This window comes from Protopterus annectens, chromosome 7.part1, assembly GCF_019279795.1.
Source record: "Protopterus annectens isolate FY-2018-M chromosome 7.part1, PAN1.0, whole genome shotgun sequence".
In the NCBI taxonomy this organism is placed as follows: Eukaryota; Metazoa; Chordata; order Ceratodontiformes; family Protopteridae; genus Protopterus; species Protopterus annectens.
The window spans coordinates 370,670,217-370,692,121 of record NC_056740.1 but is presented as its reverse complement, the minus strand read 5'-3'; the positions used below and the strand labels follow the sequence as shown (position 1 = coordinate 370,692,121).

Below are 21,905 nucleotides of genomic sequence, written 5' to 3'. Positions count from 1 at the left end.
AACTAGGACTTCATCAGAGTTACACAACATTGAAATAAAACACATTATGTACAGCATTCAGTCAACACATAAACAAATAATTATATAATTCATTATTTTTTTTAAATATTTACATTTTCTTAGTTCTTCTAGCCTTAAGAAAACATCTAATATTAATCACTTCATTGAGCCCTGGAAATTTATCACTCCTACTTCCATCTGCCATAAACTTTCCTTTTGTTCAATCATTTTATATATTTTCTTTATATATTTTATATCATTTACACAAAAATGCAAAAATAGACATGCTTTATATAACTATTTTGCCGAGTTTCTCAAACATAAAAAAATTCATATTTTATGGATTGCAAATTATTAATCAAAGTAGCAGAAGAGGTGATTATAAAAATATAATAGAGGTTATTAAAAGTCCTGTTTTTTATATCTGGTTGCCTGTGGTTTTATGTTTTGAGATTGTCCTTAGCCTGAGAGGCTATCCTGACCTTAGCCTTGTTGGACCTCATAGTTTCTTTTTTAGTGATTTTATTTTAACATTTGTTTAATGGGAAAGTCTGACTGGGACAGAGCACATTTTCAGCAGAAGCCCAGGGAGAAACACTCCAGATGCATGTCTATGGAATGTGGGAGGAAACCGGAGAAAAACTACATGAAGACAGGGAGGACATGTAGACTCCACACAGAAGGCACCCCAGCTGAGAATCGAACTGGAGAAACTCTTGCTGTGAGGAGACAATGCTACTGCTGCACCACTGTGCTGCCCAATTAGAGGGATCTTGTCCCTGTGAAAGTTGTTCTTTCTAATTTTGGTCAGGACTTTTTTCTTTTGTTCTATACCATGTTAAGGTGATGATACCACCTGCGGGTTAGGTATGGCAGCTTCAGTGCATCCATTTACATGTTTGTACAGGGCTTCTGTGAAGAATTCTGCATAGGTAACTGTGTTTTCAGGGTTTGTGGGAGCCCAGAATTTTGACAAATTCCACTTAACAACATGTACTTAGCTTTAGAAAAGATCCTAACTGTTATTGGTTTTGTGGGGTTTTCTGGGTTGATTTTTATTTTGAGAAAGACAGCTTTGTGATCTGACCTCACCAATGAGATCATGACACAGGGTGGGTGGGGGGTTGCAATTGTCTCCTGTGTTGATGAGTACCAGGTCTAATATGCTTGAGTCCTTGTTTGGAGTGTGCACAAACTGGTCCAGGGTGTTTGTGTTGACAAAGTCCAGGAAACGTTGTGGTTGTGAGTTAGAGGCAGTGTATGTTTTCCAGTCTATAGAGGGGTAGTTAAGTCTCTCATGAATAGGGTATTTGGTTGAATGTTAAGTGCCTCCAGTAGGTCCAGGTCCAAGTTGTGAGTTTTGCTGATCATAGAGGGTGACCTGTAGCTAGCGCTAGCCAGGACACAGTACAGAACCTTGTCTATGGAGACCTGGATATGGATGAACTTTACGGCCTTATCCTATTTAACTAACCTGGTTATGTATTTGTTGCTAATGTAAATCAAGACACCTCCACCTTTACCCCCTGTCTGCGTTGTTGTTGTTGGTCCAAATTTGTGGAAGGCACCATAACCTTGCACTGTTGGAGTACTTTCTGTGGTTTTAAACCAAGTCCGTGTAACAGAATGGATATCTATATTCTTCACAGTGAGGAGAACTTGTAGGGTGTGGATTTTCATATGTAGGCTCCTAGCATTGAACAATATCACCTTAAGGTTGCTTTTATTTATTTTTTTACCTAAGTCAGTAGTTTTGTCATTTTAACATTGCCTAAAAAGGCTCTAAGGAGGTGTAAAATTTTTATCCAGTAACTGTAAGCCCAGAGGAGACAGGTGTAGACCATTATTGACAAAGCAACATGATAGATTAACCATGTCCTCCCATGATGATAGATATTGGACCCCCCCCCCCCCAGACTGACACCAGAAACTTAACAAATTGTGAAAATCAGTCATGTTCTGTTAATGCTGTCAGATCATCCAAGGTGAATGTAGAATGTTGCTCAGTGCAAGGCACGTACCTGTCAGACAGATCCATAATATGTCTTTTCATATAGTCCAATGAGGCACATCTCAGGTCATTTACACCCACATAGACTATGATAGTATCATATATTGGTACATGTGGAGCAATGAGTTGAGTACATGTGTAATATGGATCCTAGCTCAAGATAGGCAACTAACTGTTTTCTTCTCCTCGTCCAGACTGGTGAGAGGGGCATCTGTGTGTCACTCAGTAGAACCTTCGATGAAAAGAGTATTAGGTAAAGTGTTTGCTTGCCTTATAGGCTTTGCTCTTTGGGTAGCTTTTGATGTAAGCTTATATGTGGTGTTAGGTGTTATTTTCCATATGTGCTTTAGGTGTTGCTGTTAGATGGCTTAGAAGGTCTTTGAGGTTTGAGAAGGTTTCTTTTAAGTGCCTTGGCATAAGAAGGTCTAAGTGTGTGGTGAGTGGTATGTGTGAAGGATGTAGTGTGTATGTTTTTGACAGCCTTGTTAGTAAGCAAAATTTTAGCCTCCAAGGAAGTTAGATATGTGCATCTCTCTCATACTGTGTTAGTTTCTTTAAGGATAAAAAAGGTTGTCTATGTACATGAGACAATTGCTACATTGTCTCAGGATGCCCATATTTATCAAGCCAGTCACAAAGACAGTAAAAAAATGCATGTTCATATAGTCAGGCCCTGTATTAGTGTTGGTATATTATGGTTTAAGGACTTGGTTTTACAGGGGTCACCTGTGTGGTGCATGTGATTAAGGGTAGCTGTTAGCTAGTACTATAGTCTGTGATTAATGCTGTTTAGTATGCTAACTAACTGCCCTAAGTTTACCTTCTCTCAAAGCCTTACTGTGTTACAGGTTAAAATCCTAAGTACTAGCTTTATGTAAAGTTTACATTCTAAGTCTTTGCTACCATAGAGGGCACTCCTAACTACACTTACTTTACAGCTACAGAAAAAAGGCTGGAAACTAACTCCTATGCCCTCTAGTCAATAATTGACTACACTTTGAGCTACACAATATGGATGACCAGGAAATTTCTTAATGTAAAAGCACAGCAAAATAACTCTCAAGTGCAGACAAACACCAAACAGCTAAGTCCCTGGCTAGATCACCCTTCTGCATGGTAATTTAAATCAAGCCAGATCAGTAAACCAGCAAACAGACAAGAAGAGCAGTTTTCCAGGTAATCAGTTGCTTAAAAGCTTTGAAAATACAGTAAAATGAAAGTGATCCTTTAAATAAGCAACTGCAAGTGCAAAAATACAGTAAAGTTCCTTAGCTCAGCCTGGATGGCTCTGAATGTAGTACAAACACCTTGGATTCACAGGAAAGGTCACCAAGCATTACTGAGCTCTGAGGAACTGAGATCAGCAATATGGGACTGCACACAGAGCCCTTCCTGTGTGTTTCCCAACTCAGATAGACCAGGCTACTGCCTACTGCCAGTAGATGATTAAACTTGGTCCTCAATGTAAAAGCACACATAAAGTGTACTAAGCACAGTGCTATCCCAGTATTTTAAGCAACTAGCTAGTTGCAGCAAATAAGGCAATTTAAGACAAGGTAAACCAACTGCAAGGTGAAACAGGGCACTACAAGTGTTAAAATGCACCAGAAATAATTTATAATACAGGAAGTTTCTCAAGATCAATACTGTTTGGATGGGTGGGAGCTCAGTATTTGGATCTATGGAAAACAATTTGAGGGAAGAAGTATTTAAATAGCTTATACAACTGATAATAATCATGAAGAGGAGGGCTTTGGTAGTCAGATTACCATAAGGGGCAGAAACAGAGACACTGGCTGTTTAAAACCACAGCAAAAAGGGGAGGCGGGTTTGGGGAAACTGCAGAAAGAGGCAGTAAGAGATTCACTTATCTGGTGTAGAGATACTCAACAGCTAGATTCTTTTGCTTAAAGATGTAACCAGGAGATGATCCCAAAGCAGGGAGGCCACAATGGCCAACACTAGCTTAAACACACAGTGATATGTAGAATTAAGAAACCAAGAACAATCCAGTCAAAAGTAGATCTGTTGCAAACGAGTGGTGCAGTGGTTAACATTATCACCTCAAAGCAAGAGGTTCTCTAGTTCAATTCTCAGCTGGGGTGCCTTCTGTGCGGAGTCTGCATGTCCTCCCTGCGTTTGTTTGGGTTTTCACATTGTGCACTGGTTTTCTCCCACATTCCAAAGACATGCACCTGGAGTGTTTCTGCCTGGGTCTCTTTTGAAAATAGGCTCTGTCTTAATTGGACTTTTCTGATCAACAAAACATAAATAAATAAACTAGACCCTCTGTCTGCATAGTACAAGCCTCACTCCCACTATAGCTATATATTTACTCTGGGGCCTACTTGGCTAGTTTTAACAAACCTGATTTAGCTAAGTAGTAAAAATAATTTGCTTACAGTTAAAACAGCAGAAAAAACTGTTAAATGGGTAGATTTACTTATCTGGTGTAGAGATACTCGGCAGCTAGATTCCTTTGTTTAAGGATGTAACCAGGAGGTGCTCCCAAAGCAGAGAGACCAAAATAGCTTCATCACAGTGGAGATGATGAAATAGCTTTAAGAGGGTGGGAAGATCTCACTGCATGTAAAGAGTGGAATGGAAACATTTTCCTATTGCAAAACCATAAGTGTGCATTTCTGGTATGGATAACAATAGCTGGCATCTATGTATTCCAGGGCTACTGCTTTGGGATTGACTGCACAATGGCATTATTTTGAGACACTGTTTTGAACTTGATCAAAGGACCATAAGAAACTATATTCCCCATTTCAAGATTGGATTCCTCCTAGGAATAAATACACCTTGATAAAATTGTACTGTGTAACCTGGTGTTAAAGGGGACAGTGTTCCCCAAAAGGCACAGTATCTTGAGACACTATGTTTACAGTCCTTGTATAAACCCAGCCACGCAAAATATATAATTAATGACTCAGCATTTGTAATCTCTGTCTCACAATAAAGAAATGTTTATTTCAGTCCTGAATTCTGATATCTGCCTGCTAAGGATCTCTGTGATCTTCCTGTGTCTGTGTGTCTTTTATCTGAGTACTTTGGTTTCCTTCCAAAAGCCATGCTTGCTGCTTGACTATTCCAAACTGTTCCTGTGTACTGTATTAACCCTTGCCACTCCGACCTGAACTGGAATTAAAAAGGTGTGAGATGGAACAGTTCACTTAACCACTCAATAAACAGATAACATAAAACTCCCTTTTCTTAGTTTTATTTGCTTTTGGGACAAATCTTGTGGCAGTGGTTCTACTATTTCAATTTCAAGACCATTCTGGACAAAGCCGAAAATAATGGGGGGACAAAGCCCCAAAAATAGGGACAAAATGTAAATATTGCTCTTATAGGTTCATAGGTTCATAGGTTTATACTAGGCTATCTGCCCTAAGGCATTTATAAGCCTAGCCCAAATTTTTGTGGCTTACGCCACCTCTTATATGAAAAAATACTGTGCCCATTAGTTTGTTGTGCCTCTGTCCAGCAGTGACACAGAGATGATTCCCGGGATAAACCTACGATCTCCCATCCACAAGTCAAGATTTCTCTTGAACAGAGCCAGCGAGGTGCTCTGCCTCACATGGATCGGGATTTTATTCCACAGCATAGGGAGTCTCTGAATGATAAATCTATCCCTCCAGCACGTCCTATTTATATCTGTGCTAAGGTTTAAGTCACTTGCTCTAGTGGTTTTGGTGGATTTGGATTTTTTGAGGTGGAGCATGTCCATTAATTCCAGGTTGGACATGGCCTTGTATGTCAGGCACATGTCACCTCTGAGCAGACGGTATGCAACTGAAGAGAGCTGGAGTTTCTTCAATCTGGCAGCATATGACAGATTTTGGAGTCCCTTTATCCTTTTGGTGAGGAACTTTTGGGGTCTCTCCAATTGCTGCAGATGTTGGGTGAGATACATCCCGAATGGGGCATTGTATCTTTCGTCTGATAAGTGAAGAGTACAGGGAACAATGACTTCACTAGATCTGGATGTGAATCCCTTCATGATCAGGTGGGCAATGTAGAAGGTCTTTCTAACCACTTTAGCAATGTGAGTGTCAAAAGAAAGGCCACTGTCAACCTGGGTCCCCAGATCCCTGATAACCTCTTCTGTGCTTAGTGGATTGCCACCTATATGGTAGCTTGGGGTTACCTTGTTTTTCCAAGGGTATGACTACATTTTTGGCGTTTAACTTCAGGCCATGGCTCTGGCACCAGCTATCTGTTTCCGTGAGTCCCTTCTGAAGGATATCCGTGTCCGATGCACTTTCCACTATGGCCCAGTTTGCAGTCGTCTGCAAACTTTGTCAGCCAAAGTCCTCCCATGTTGGCCTGTACTTCTGAGAAGTAGATGCCGAACAATAGGGTGTGGGACACCACTTGTGACCGCTTGGAGTCTGACATAGCGCCAGCAACTCTAACCCTGTGGGTTCTGTCCTTAAGCCAGTTTGCAACCCATCTTGTGACATATGGGTTTACATTTAAGCTGGTAAGTTTTTCTACTATTGTGTCGCAAGGTCAAGGTAGGCTGTATGGACTGCCTTTCCTCATCAATGGCCTTGGTGACTGTTTCAAGAAGTCGACCAAGTTCAAAAGGCATGATCTGCCAAACTGGGTCGGGTCCAATGTCTGCAAGTCCCTATATCTTTGTTTATGAGCTCCATTATGATCCTCTCCATAGCTTTGCAGACTAGACTTGTTTACCAGGAGAGGCACCGCCTTTGTGGAGTGGGACCACAGTTGCTGTACGCCACTCCTTGGGCATGTATCCTGTGGTAAGGCTGAGATTAAACAGCTGCCTTATGTGCGGGTTTAATTCCTCATTTGTAGCACACAGCCGGGGACACCATCCGGTCCCATTGATGCTGTGTTTTAGCTTTAGAGAGAGCAACTTTCACCTGCGCATTTGAGATGTCTGGGAGGCTACACTCTGCTGGGATAGTTATCTCTCCTTTAGGGGGGGAGAGGGGGGTGAAGTTTGCACTGAACCTGTCTGCCAGTATGTTGGCAATGTCTGTAGGTTCAGTGATTTTTGTATCATTTTGGACTAATTCTGAGCATATCTGGGAGTTTCCACCCAGGTTCCTAACATAGCTGAAAAAAGCCTTATGATTGTCCTTTGAATCCATGGCAATTTTTCTCTCAAAATTGGCCTTAGTTGATTTTATGAGTGCTCGTATTTTTTTACTAATAATGATCAGGGGTGACTTCCCTTTTATGGATTTTGTTCTATCAAGTAGTTGCTAGAATAAAAGGTCTTATGTTACCATGCATTTTCTGAAGAATATTAAGTCAGAAACTCAAATGCCTGTCATTATTTACTGAGTTTAGTCCTTACTGATTGCCCCCCCCAAAAAATCCAGAAAAAAATCACAAATTTTATGAGGAACGGACTATAAATATGAGGCAAAAATCTGAACATTCTGCAAAAATCTGGACAGTTGAGAATTGTGTGCAAGACTATTTTTTATGAAAAGTAATGGTGTCACTGCTTCATCAAAGCTCTGTTTGCTACATGAATTCCAGACCCATAAGTACACGTCCTGAAACTCTAAGGAATGTAGTGGGTGTGGGTATGTGTGGAGGGTGAATGGGGATATATCCTAAGCTGAAAACTGATGTATCTCTGAGAATTTGTCTACTTAATTATCCCTTCTAACAGGTGTAGTGATCTCAAGAGTTAGTATATCTAAACAGCAGGGAAGTGAAGGGTGCAGTACCCCTAATCATATGGGAACACAGGGGCTTATTCCCATGCAAAAATGCTTTAATGTAGAACATAGCCATAGCTAGCTGTTGAAGAACAAAAGAAAAAAAAGGTCTTCTGAATGAGTAGTTGAGCTCAGCAGCAGACAAAAAGTTGTTTCAGAATAATTGTAGCAAACTGCTTACTACAAATGCAGCAAATAGCTTGATGCATTCTTGCTGAATACCACCGATATAATGTTGAAGTCACAGTGCTTTAGCCTTCACCACAAATGCAATACTGATTGGCACCTAACAATCACTTCCTCTGATACCTAACACGTGGGTCAATTGCCCCCTTACCCCACTTTAACTATACTTCTGATTTTGCCAGTATGATTGTGCTTAATGTTTCAGCATTTTGTGACTCTGTTTTCTCTTGGAATTCTCATAAGAGTGCTGCTAAAAAGGTTCATTCTTAGCATCCTGTTCTGCTCTATGGGTTAGCGGAGTAATTTAATAGCTTATAATATCATAGATCACAGTATGTATACCTTTCCTAGAGATGGAAAATGTTCTGTTTTACAGTCAAGTCTGTTAATCTCTCTCTTGTAATTTAAGAACAGAAATCTTAGTTGTATTCATGACTGAACTAACTATGGCTTTATGTAACATATTTAGTAGTTTATTATCACTGGCTATAACAGTCATAAACAATAGACTCATGCTTTGTTAAGCTTTGGATCTAAATGACATAGCACTCTTTAAAAAAACGTTGAAATAGAGATTCTCAGATCTTTGAAAACTGACTCAACTCGCACCTGACTATGCTTGAATGATACTCATTGAAAAGCAGATGCATGGTGACAATATTGTTTGACAGCATCAATTTATACATTTAGGTTACCTGTTACAGAGCAGGAAAGGATATTATCTCAGTTTGAGTTTCAGGGATGGGAGCTTGGCATAATGGTTAAGGTGTTTACCTTACAGTTACAAGGTGCAGGGTTTGATTCTCACATAGGGAAATTGGGTAAATTTAAAATTGCCCAGAAGAGCTGTTAGTCTGCTACTAATCTACAAACCTATGAATAGAGTAATTATCTTCTGTATTTTAACTTACCTATGTGTGCAGTCATCTGTCAATTCTCTGATTAAAATGTTATCATTTAATGGAAGTTACAAAATGTTCTTGATACCATTTTTTCTTTTTTGCTGCTTCTTGGCCACTCATTTTGTCCAAATCACTTCTGTAATGATCAGATATAGTAAGCAGGGACTACAGTTAAAACCGGTTTGTTTTGTGTTTTATACATAAATCTGCAGCTCTACCATAAGAGAAGACATATACATTAAGATAAAGAATATGAGAATAACTACTTTTATTATATTATACAAACAAAACTTGTGTTATTCTGCTTTTCTTAGAAATGTTTCACTGCTCAGAAAAACAGATATATTGAATTAATTATTTTTTAAACTTTATTCATGCAGATGTAAAGCCATTAATAGACTTTATGGCCAAAATAAAACCTGGTACTCTTGTGTTAGCAGCATCATACGATGATATTGCCACAAAGTAAGTATTACTTTAATTGTCTTGTAGCATGACTATAAATAAACTTATGTTTCAAATGTTTATAATAGTGAAAACTGAAAACTATTACATATCAATCATTATAAAGTACATAAAGTACAACATTTACAAAAGTTGTTTATTACATTGTTTTCAGTTAATGTACCACTTCAGTTTTACCTTCTCTGGCTATTAAAGCAGTCTGTACTATGACATGCATAGTAACCATTTCAGTTATTTTCAAAGTTTGTCTAATTGTTCTGATATACAACAACATGCAGTTTTGTGATATCACAGTATACTGTTACATGGCAAAAAAACACAGAAAGTTTTATGGAATAAAGAAGAAGTTTTCTTTTTAATCCTGGACTGGTGATCATTCTCTGTAAATTGTGACTACAGCAGCTGTTTTGTTCTGGTTCACTTGTGTTTTACATTTACATTTATACTGTTACATGGAAACTCTTGTAGTTGACAGATAATATAAATTAAAATATAGACCAAAAAACATTCATGCCTACTTAACTGTAAAACACACGTAATTCATTTCTGAACATTCTTGTTGAAATGCAGACTACGGCAGAAAATCAAAAAAAAAATGGTAATGGTTTCATCTTGCAATGCAACAGGGTTTGCTTTAGTGCTAAAAGTGTATCTGGGTCAGCTAAGATTTGATATGGTTGATTATTGTCATCATGGTATTTTGAAGTGGTTATTAAAATAGAAGGATACTTCTGCAGTGACAATACACCTTTGACACAAATGGAGAAGGAAGATATGCGTTTGATCCATTAGTTAAACATTTTTCAAAGTGATAAACATTCATCCTTCTTGATGACATTAGTTGTTTTCTTTCTTTGCATTTTTTCTGTGTCTCATCCCATTCTTTCATTCTTTCTTTCTTTCTTTCTTTTAGCTCTATTTTTGTCAGCATTTCTTGTCTCATCTACTACATTGTATACTGACGCGTTTTTGTTATTTTATTAATTTGTTAACCAATTTAACCTACAGCTGCCTCCTTTCAGATGTGACTGTGTGGTCTACCATTTAGCTACTGATTATTTTCAGGAAGACTGCTCCCAGATCACTAATAGTTTTTAGGTCTATCTAAATGAGTACATCATTAAAACAGTTTCATATATTCTCCTTCCATTTTCAGGCAATGATATTAGGCTCACTATCTATGCACACGTTACCATTTCAAAACATGAGGGAGCAGCTGCAACTTAAAACATACCGAAAAACTCAAAATTCAGTTCATTATTATTCTGTGACATTAAAACATATAAATATTTCACTTTTATGCAGATATGTATATTCTCTTTAGGTCTTAGTCACAACAATATGTATTTATTTTTTGATGTTTTTTATAATTAGTAGTTTGAAGTGAAATGTTAACTAAAAGTTTATCTTAAACTTTGCAAATGCTGCAGTTTGTCCATTTCTGATGGGCATTCTGGCCTGAAAATATCTCTACCAACTAACACAAATTTCTTGACATTGCTTCAAGATAGTCCTTTAACATTTTCAGGATATGACTCGGGGATGGCCACATTAAGCAGGACATTTCATGAACTAATAGCTCTATGATCAAGCAAATAGTTAAATCTCAAATATGTACAGTATGTCTGTTTTAACAAGTAAGACTCATACTTTGCAGTAATATTTAAACTAACAAGAAATATCACTTTTCTGAGAAATTATTATTTTCATAAGAATCATTTTACTAAGAAATAAATGTTCTTTTAAATCTTTGTGTATTAAATGGAGATTTAAACACTACAGATCTTTATTGGAATGTATACCTCAACAAAATTAGTGATATTAACTTCTTGGAGGTTATTTGTGAATTTGCTTTAAAACAGCATGTTCCTTTTATTCGGCAAGAAATATTTCAGAAGCAGTATTAATCATTTCTACAGCTGAGATGAAAATAAGTGGCCTCCCTTCACCAGTTCATATATCTTATGCATAGACCAACAGAGTTAATGAATGAAGTAAGACCCAACAGGATATATATAGACTAGAGATTTTATGATTATTATTGTAATTACATCAAGAATAATTTGATAAATCGGGGTTGTAATTCTGGTCTCATTCACTTGGGACAAGATGAATGCCAGAACTGGATCTGTAATAAAATTGATAAAAACGTTCTGAAATTTAAAGGAAAACACTACCTTCTCTTACAGTTTAAGTCAACTCTTAGGTTTCTTTCCCTACAATATGGTTCCAGTATTCTGTAGGTACCGGAAGAGTGGTTGTACTTTATAAAACTTTCATCTCCTTGCCTTGAAATCAAAGGAGGGGAAAGACCACCTACTTTTTTAAGCTTAAATTCTCACATAATCTGCAGGGGAATTTATATACACCTACACCTGCATGACATACCACAGACTCAGAAAAATTTGTAGTCAGGTACTGCTGACTATCTTATATAGGTAGTTAGTTCTGTTGATGTTAACAGCTCAGCTGCCGCTGTAAAGAAGACAGAGAGGTGTGAAACCATTTTCCATTGACTTTATTGCACGGAGGAAGAGAAATTACACTGATTCAAAGCTGCTTCCAATGTAGCCAAGCATTTCATAGCAAAACAGAACAATTAGATCAGTCATTGGTTCAAAGGCAGTTGTCACCTCTTTTGACAAATTTACATAAGCAGAATCACAGTATTGAAATTCTAAGCTTTAAACTTTAAATGTAGTTTATACTACTTTACATTTTAAGATGACTTAAATGTAGTATCAACGATGGCTGTGACATTTAGAGAAAAGTCAGAAAATATTTTTTCTTGTAATTCTTGTAAAGTAGCAGTAAATTTACCAAAGTGTAGGGAAAGGGGACTGCCAGTTCATCTTGAACTACGAAAAGATATTTTGAACAAAAGCCTGCAGTTTAGCTATGCTTTGGTTGCAGCTGTAAAACAAGTTCCATGACACACACACACACACACACACACACACACACACACACACACACACACACACACACACACACACAAATGAGGGCCATTCAAGAAATAAACAAAGCAGTCTCATTATAGAACATATATAAGATGACAGTGACTGACACTAAACCCATTATACATGTCAATGGCATGGGAATACACCACTACTGCCTTATGTCTAGCATAACATATATAAAGGAGGCTTGAAATGGATTATGGGAAAGAGAAAGGTTTAAAGAAAAACAAGATCACATTGGTATATCAAGCTCCACTGACAAACATTTTGCAGAAAACATTAAAATACTATCAGAAACAACATGATTTTGAGGTGTTAAAAAGCTCAAAAGAGAAAAGGTAGAGTGAAAAAATAATGTTTTTTTTCAGTTCTAAGATAGAGTTTTCCTTTAATTCAGAGTGACTACTGGAACAAACTGTCCCCCTCGGTAGAATAGGACACCATTGTACCTTTCTAGAATTAAGAAACTATTATAAGGAATTGTCCATCTGGTAGTAAAACCAATAGGTATAAAAAATGGCCAAGAAATTCAGGTAATACAGATACGAATACACCCTTGCTAGACACACACCAGGCAACAGGGCAGTCTTTAAAAAAAACATTTTAGGAGCCATGCAGCTGTATATAATAGCAATATCACATTAACGTAGAGTAATAACTTTTTAACTGATCCAGACAAAATCATGCAGATATTTGCTAGTTGCTTCTCTGGTTATGTTAATTTCGGGTAAAAATACTCAACTGTGGTTAAAGCAGGAAATGTACCTAAATGTCTTTTTTTAAAGTACTTTTTTTCACCTAAACATAGAAAAAGGCTATTCACTAACACTTGGAAATGAGTTAATAGTATCTTAGTGTTCAAGGAGTGACAATGGTAATATTGAAAACTGCACACCTATAAGCCTGAGTAAATGCTTTCAGAGGGTAATTTTAAAAATGTCCATGAAAACTGATTTTTAACTAAAACTATTAATCAGCATGCTTTTTGTCAGGGCAGGTTGTGCATAATCAATTTCAGTTTTACATAAATGTTATTGATAGGCAGGATATTGGTCTACCCATAGATATAATGTATTTGGATTTATTCTAGCTAAGGCATTTGATTTGATCCCAAAGTCCACTATTATATCAAAGCTTACAAAGTTGGATCAATGACAGGTTACAGTACGGGAATCTTAATGTACATTACAGAAATGTGATATTTCCATACCCCTCAACTGTCCAGATTTTTGCAGAATGTCCTAATGTGTGCCTCATATTTTTAGTTTGTTCCTTATAAAATATATGGATTTCTGGTAAATCAGTGAGAATCAAAGTCACTAAGTAATGAAAAACATTTAAGTTTCAGATTTCATATCCTCCTGAAAATGCATGCTAACACAAATCATGTTATTTTAACAACTTTCTAAATTTATAAGAGCATTATTTAAAAACTGTCTCTATTTTTCGGCCTTAGTCCCACCATTATTTTAGGCTTTGTCCAGATTTCTTGCAGAGGCCTTCATCTGAAGTACAGAATGATATCCCTTAGGAGTCTTCCTTAAGACATTTGCTGTTTAATATGCCAGCTGGTTGTTATACATCAGTGGCAGACTACAGATAGGGGTTGAAGCTGTTACTTCTGTTAAAAGTCATGAACACTTGCAGTCCTGCTAAGATTTATAATTCATATGGATGCAGGATAATAAAATGAACATTAACAGGATGAAGTGTAAAGTTATGCACTTTAGCCCTGACAATAACATATACCATTATATTCTAATCAAAGAAAACTTTTTTAAATGTATGCACGTTAAAAAGTTTTTACTGATGGCTAATAATAAACTGGGCTTTGCCATGAATGCTAGTTTTATTAAAACTATCTTAAGACCAGTATCTTTAAGACAAAAATATGTGTTACTTCTTCTATACAAGAGTCTTATAAAGTGATTGAGTATGGGGTGGGCTTTTGTAGTTATGCCATTAGTGAAATTAATATGTTAGAAAGAAGTTAGACATTCTGGACCAGACAGCCTTAGGCAGATCATGTAGTTATGAGGAGAGATTATTAAATTTAAAATTACATTTTAGTCAGCACTATTTATGTAGAGGTGATTTAATCTGGGCTTATGAGTGTGTGAAAGATGAGATGTTGAATGCAATAACAGGACAAATGTAATTCTTAATAACCAAGATTCAAGAAAAAGTCATATGTGTACACACAGGAACACAGAAACACACACATACCGTATATATATATATATATATATATATATATATATATATATATATATATACATAATCGATAGGTGTGTAAGAACTCACAATTCTTGGGAATAGGAAAGCATACCCTGTCCCTGACATTATGTAATTTCAGACTTAGTATATATATATATATATATATATATATATATATATATATATATATATATGTGTGTGTGTGTGTGTGTGTGTGTGTGTGTATATATATATATATATATATATATATATATATATATATATATATATATATATTGGGGGTGTGGGGGGCGAGGCCCCCTACATATGTCATAAATTTCAAACATACATATGGATACTTTTAACTGAATTGACTATATTCATGTAAATAATGTATAACTATTTATTCCTACTCCAGGGTCACGCTACAGTAGGGAAAGGGCATAATGCTTTGGATTGATGTGTCGACCATATGAGCTTTCAGTGTTTTGAGCTTTCATTGTTTTGGTGTGAGCGTTTTGGTTGTCGATCATATGAGCTGTCGATCATATGAAGTAGACCCATATATATATATATATATATATATATATATATGTATATATATATATATATATATATATATATATATGTATATATATATATATATATATAGGTTTACTGTCACATGTTCGACATAATATTGTTCGAATGTACAGATGTCCGAACCAAATGTTCAGAAATCTAAACACCAAACAGTGTTAATGTCGAACCGAACATTTCAGTGCAGTCGAATGTCGAAAATGTCAACTACACTGAAATGCTCCTACCTACACAATATACTACAACAGGTTTTTGCAGGGGGGAAGCCCCCTGCACCCCCCACCCCCTCTACTTATAGATACAAACTCCGAGATCAACTACAGTGAGGGTAAGGGTACATTTCCCCATCTCCACTATAGTGTGATCTGCACCGCAGTGTTGGAGCTGACAACAGCGGCCTTTTGCTTATGTCAGCTTCAGCATTGTGGTGATCGCCCTACCGGTTCCGCCAAGTGGTTTTCGCACATATGATAGTAAACCATATATTTATATATATATATATGTGTGTGTGTGTGTGTGTGTGTGTGTGTGTGTGTGTGTGTGTGTGTATAATATATACATATATATATATATATATATATATATATATATATATATATATATATATATATATTTATATTTTTAATTAATTAGCAGGGGGTGTGGGGGCACTCCCTAAATGGGGGATGCGGGGGGGGGGGCTTAACCCCTGCAAAAATGTTTTATTATATTTTTAAATGTAAGTTTTGCATGTGCTAAAATTATTGCTCAGTGCAAGCATAGTAGCCTGTTGCCATTTGCAAAGCTGAGATTTTTTTTTTCCAAATTAGATTTGCCAGACTTTGGAATAGGCTACCATTTAATGTCAAAATATCAAATTAATTATGTTGCTGTCTGCCTGTCCCTGTATTCTGCCCTGGCTATACTCTGTGCTGCAATCACTAAAATAACTAGCTAAGGTGATGAATGTACTTGGTATGCATGGCCACTAGCATGATGTCCCTTTATGTCTTCCACGTGCTCAGAGGAGTGTCCAGTAATCAAGGGGGACTACACCATATGAGAAGACATACTTTTCTGGGAAGATCTGTCTGTGACATCCTGTCTTTGTGTGTCTTCCTGTGTTGGTTGGGTATGTTCCACATGTGCAGAAGGTATGTTTGCAGATTGGAGTGGGAATGTGGGCACCACATTGAGTATTCCAACAATGACACAGTGGCCTCTGGCCATGCTAGTAGTTGTCTGCCATCATCAATAAAGCCAAGCATGCCTCCAAAATTACGTTGTGATATATCCATGGTGTAGGGCCCATTTAACACTTTACTTACACTAAGTAAGGCCTGTCATCATTGACTGAATTGCAATAAATAAATAAATATATAGTAGCAAGGCAGATTACTAGATAACCAACATTGTGCTGATGGACTCTTCATTAAATAAAAAACTCTTCGCCCAACAGGACAGAAACATAAAACTCTGACAAAAATAAAATAAAAAACGCCACCAACAATGGTGTGACTACTGCAATAACAGAATAACCTTTATTAAAAAGCTAAGTGCTTTCATCCTGCAACTGCAGGGCTTCATCAGAGTAACAAACTCCACAAAAATTCATGCTTATATAAAGGAAATGACATCACTCAATCAGGTTAATTGATGCATAAAAGATACAACATTAAAAAACACATTAAAAGTGTTCATAAAACAATTTGTGTATATGAAAAACATCTATTAAAAATATTTGTTGCGTATGCAAATGCCCAACGTTGTTAATGGAATCTAACTCTTATTGTTAAGTGTAAGTATATTGTCTGAATTTAATGGTGGCGAAGGTGGATAAGTTTAAGTGCTTGGGATCAACAGTTCAGAGTAATGGTGAGTGTGAAAGAGAGGTGAAGAAGAGAGGACAGGCAGGATGGAGTGGGTGGAGAATTGTGTCAGGAGTGATTTGTGACAGACGAGTACCAGTAATAGTGAAAGGGAAGGTCTACAAGAGGGTAGTGAGACCAGCTATATTATATGGGTTGTAGACAGTGGCATTGACAAAAAGGCAGGAGTCAGAGCTTAACATGGCAGAGTTGAAGATGTTAAGATTTGCACTGGGTGTGACGAGGATGGACAGGATTAAGAATAAGTATATTAGAGGGTCGGCCCAGGTTGGAAGGTTTGGAGACAAAGCTAGAGAGGCAAGATTACATTGGTTTGGACATGTGCTGAGGAGGGATGCTGAGTATATTGGGAAAAAGATGCTAAGGATGAAGCTGCCAGGTAACAGGAAATGAGGAAGGCCTAAGATAAGGTTTATGGATGTGGTGAGAGAGGACATGCAGGTGGTTGGTGTGACAGAACAAGATGCAGAGGACAGGAAGAAATGGAAACAGTTGATCTGCTGTGTTGACCCCTAACGGGAGCAGCCGAAAGAAGAAAAAGAAGAACAAAGAAATTAAATTTCTGTTGCCTTTATTTTTAAAACTGAGCTTAATGATTTGTTCAAATTAATTCCTGGATATACTGTGGCATTAGTCCTGAACTGCCATTCCATTTCAACTTTTTCCAAGTACAATTTCAAATCACCACCTCTCCCATAGTCAGTTACCCTATATATAATAAAAAAGAGGAACTTATTAAAACTGGCACATTTCTCAGAGTGAATATATAATGCACTTTCTTTCTTTTTCTTTTTAATGTCCCTTACATGCTCCAAGATTCTTTCCTTTAATTTCCTGGTGGTTTTACCCACATAAAAAGCTGAACAGGACATACATGTAGCCATATATACTACCATCTTGGAATTGCAGTTGCAATAACCAGGACATGGAATTGTACGGTAATAACCTTCTACTGCCACGTATGGACCTGTGTTAATATGTTTACATGCTTTACATGTTACATTTTGTCAGTTTGGAACACAACCTTTTGTTATTTTTAGTTTTTTCAAACAAATTTTTAAGTTTGCATCTCTAGTGAAGGTTATTTTTCATGTACTCCCCAAGATGTTTTTTAATTCAGGGTATAAAACTAAATCCCACATGTTATTTATTACAGTTCTAATTCTCCCTGCTTCATTATTGTAAGGAAGAACTAAAATAAATTCTAAGGTGAAGCCATGGCTGTAGATAGAATGGGTAAAACCCTATCGGTTTTCCTCTGTCAAATATAATTCCTTGTTCTAATCAATAATTTAGAGGTATAACCTCATTCTTTGAACCTTCCTACTAGAGTGTACATTTCATTCATAAAGTCATCATCATTACTAGTCAACCTTGAAATCCTCACCATTTGACCTTTTATAATGTTTTTCTTTTGGTGGGGAGGATGACAACTACTATAATGGAGGAATGAGTTTGAATGTGTTTCTTTCCTGTACACTCTAGAATTAAATTTCTTATTAGATTTATCCAAACTTAGTAGTATGTCCAAAAGATGTATACTATCTGTACTAATCATATGCGTAAACTTTAAAAATGTAGTAGAATTTAAATAGTCTATAAATTCACCTAACTCAATTGTGGTTCCTCTCCATAGGATGAGTATATCATCCAAAAATCTTAACCAGGTGACTACTTTATTAAAAAAATTTGATGGGAAAATCATTTTTTGCTCCCATTGAGCCAGCACCAGGTTAGCATATATTTGTGCACATTTGGCTCCCATCGCAACACCTGATATCTGATGAAAAAGTTCTCCCTCAAAAAGCAAACAGTTATTATTAAGTACAATCTCCTTAAGTTCCACCAATAATTACCTCTTCACATTGTGTATACCTACTTTCCCCCTCAGGGCTTCTTTGAACAATATAAGCCCCTCTTTATGTAGAATAACTGTAAATATATTTATGACGTCCACAGTGGCAAACAAAAAATCGTCTGTAATAGGCATATTTCTAAGGGTTTCCAGACAGTGCCAAGAATCTTTTAAAATATTTTTATAACACTTGAGTATAGGTTTACACCAAAAATCAATGTATGCCACTATGGGTTCAGTGTATATGACTCTGTTGCAGCGACAGTTGGTCTAAAAGGTGGGTTGTGTAAGTTTTTATGAATTTTTGGGATCACAAAGATGCAAGGTGTCACTGGAAAATCCACGGTCATGAAGTTGTATTCTGTTGGATCTAGAACTTCCTGGGTTAAAAGAATCATGTAATACCCAGCCAATTTTAGTGTAAGCTCTTCTCAATTCATTAATAGAAATTCTCTCACATGTGGTACTATCATTTAACAACTCATATATTTTAAATACATAATCTTGATGATCCATAATGACAATCCCCCACCTTTGTCAGGTTTCATAACTCTAACCTGGTTGTTGTCATTCAAGTGTTTTAAAACTTTCCTTTCATCTGGCATTAAATTATCATCATATCTTGTCACAGCAGAAAACAAATCATGCAATTCATTTTCATATAGAGTTTCAAATGTAGTAAAAACATTATTCATTGATGGGGTGAAAGTATTCTTTCTTTTCAAACAAGGTAATTGAATACAAACATTCTCCTGTTTTTCCTGAAAGAACAGTTTTAAATTTAACTGCCTAGTGAAAAGTCTTACATTAGTAAGGACTTTAGCAATATCTTGCGTAAAACAAGGCACAAATGAAAAACCTTTGCTAAAAAGAGACATGCACAGCACTCATACACTGTTGTGAAAAATAATAAACATTAAATCCGTTTTTTTGTAGTTACTGAACACACAGATTGGTCTTGGAAGTTCATTTCCATAACAGAAAATTCACTATAGTGAGTACAATCCGTGGTGAATAACTCATAAACATCTATCTGTTCCACTGCTAGTACTGGTAAGTAGAATTCCTCCCTTGTTTGCCCCCCCCCCCCCCAGTTCCTCTGGTTCCTGTTCTTTATTCTTTGTGACCTTCTGGGGAGTGGAGGTGTTTCTAAAAAAAATCTCCAATATTTATGAGTCTCATTATTCACTTCATTGTCCCTTCCACTCTCAGGTTCGTGTTTTTTAATGCTGTATCTTTTATGCATCAATTAACCTGATTGAGTGATGTCATTTCCTTTATATAAGCATGAATGTTTGTGATCTTTGTTACTCTGATGAAACACTGAGGTTGCAGGGTGAAAGTGCTTAGTTTTTTAATAAAGGTTCTTCTGTTATTGCAGTGGTCACACCATTGTTGGTGGCGTTTTTTATTTTATATTTGTTAGAGTCTGATGGTCTCTTCACCTGGAGTCCTGATGTTCCTGTAAAAAGAAGTGCTCATGCAATTGCAGTAATCCACATGTACTCACTATGCAGTTATTTGACCATGTCAATGCATACCCACCTGGGGGGTCTCCAACAGATATTCTGGGTGGCCAGGCAAGCACTGCACCTAGATCCAGGACTGCTTCATGGAATGTAGAGGTGTCTTAACCCCCATGCACAGAGGCCACAATTTACGAGAATGGTCCCTGAAAACTGGAACAAATTACCTGTTGACACAGAAATGGCTCAACCAGCACCATGTGTTGGGCCAGTGAACTATGGGAAAAAAAGGAGCCAATCATCAGGTCCCATGTCTGCACACCACCCCCAACCTCAAAAATCAGCAACTTTATAACATGCATGGAACACTACAGCACTCAGGTTTTATATTAAAATATATTTTTTTACATTTAAACTATAGCAAACTGCTTGCTATAATATAGCAAGCATCTGCTAAAGTTTACACTCTGATCAAAAGTGCTACAGCACTCAGGTTTTAATAAAAAAAGAAATGCTTTAAATTGTAGCAAACTACTTGCTACAATGCAGCAGGGAGCACTACAGTGCTCAGGTTTCACTGTAAATGCAATACCAGATTATAAAAGACAGTAAGCATTGTGGTCCCCAACACTTTGCTCCCAGGGTAGTTGCCTCTCTCACCCTACCCCCAGCTGCTGAATATGGTGGCTTAAGGCAACTAGATAATCTGACAAGCTTCAAGAAACTCAAGGATTATGTGGAAAAACAGTCTAGTTGTAAATTATATAGTGATGATGGTTAGACCTGAAAACACTGGCAGGGTATACTTTTAACAAAGACCTCTTCTTCTTCTTCTTCTGGCTTTTCCTGGTTAGGGGTTGTCACAGCGGATCACCTGTCTGCTCAAAATAAGAAGTACTAGATATATGAGAATGTATGTTCCTCTCAGACATTGAAATTGACATATGTTGACCATTACATGGCCATATTTTTGAACTGTTGTAAATATTGTTAGAGCATTTCATAATTCCTGCAGATTCTAGTTTTATATTTTTCTTAGTGTTTGTTTGAATTCTGTGTACATATTATTGATACAGATAGTAGGTATTAATGCCTAGCTACATGATTGCCTGTTGTATTCTGCCATTGCATTTATTTCTACTTATACAAATAGGAATTTCTAGAATTTATTAAGTGAGCTTTGCACTGACAGTAATTTTAGTACATACTAAGTATAGCATTTCACTGATGTTAGTTAGATGTGTTAGTAGTACATACTAGGTATAGCATTTCACTGATGTTAGTTAGAGGTGTTATTAGTACATACTAGGTATAGCATTTCAGTGATGTTAGTTACAGGTGTTAGTAGTACATACTAGGTATAGCATTTCAGTGATGTTAGTTACAGGTGTTAGTAGTACATACTAGGTATAGCATTTCACTGATGTTGGTTACAGGTGTTAGTAGTACATACTAGGTATAGCATTTCACTGATGTTAGTTACAGGTGTTAGTAGTACATACTAGGTATAGCATTTCACTGATGTTAGTTACAGGTGTTAGTAGTACATACTAGGTATAGCATTTCACTGATGTTAGTTACAGGTGTTAGTAGTACATACTAGGTATAGCATTTCACTGATGTTAGTTACAGGTGTTAGTAGTACATACTAGGTATAGCATTTCACTGATGTTAGTTACAGGTGTTAGTAGTACATACTA

General features: G+C 36.7%; 1 protein-coding gene across 3 annotated transcripts in view; it reads left to right on the top strand.

Moving 5' to 3' along the window:
* FAM3D (FAM3 metabolism regulating signaling molecule D) overlaps nucleotides 1-21,905 on the top strand; it is a 713,044-nt gene that overhangs the window by 554,730 nt on the left and 136,409 nt on the right. For all 3 annotated transcript variants that reach the window (XM_044078817.1, XM_044078815.1, XM_044078816.1), the window contains one exon: nucleotides 9,197-9,281. In XM_044078817.1, the coding sequence (XP_043934752.1) occupies nucleotides 9,197-9,281 (85 nt within the window). The remainder of the gene's footprint in view (nucleotides 1-9,196; nucleotides 9,282-21,905) is intronic.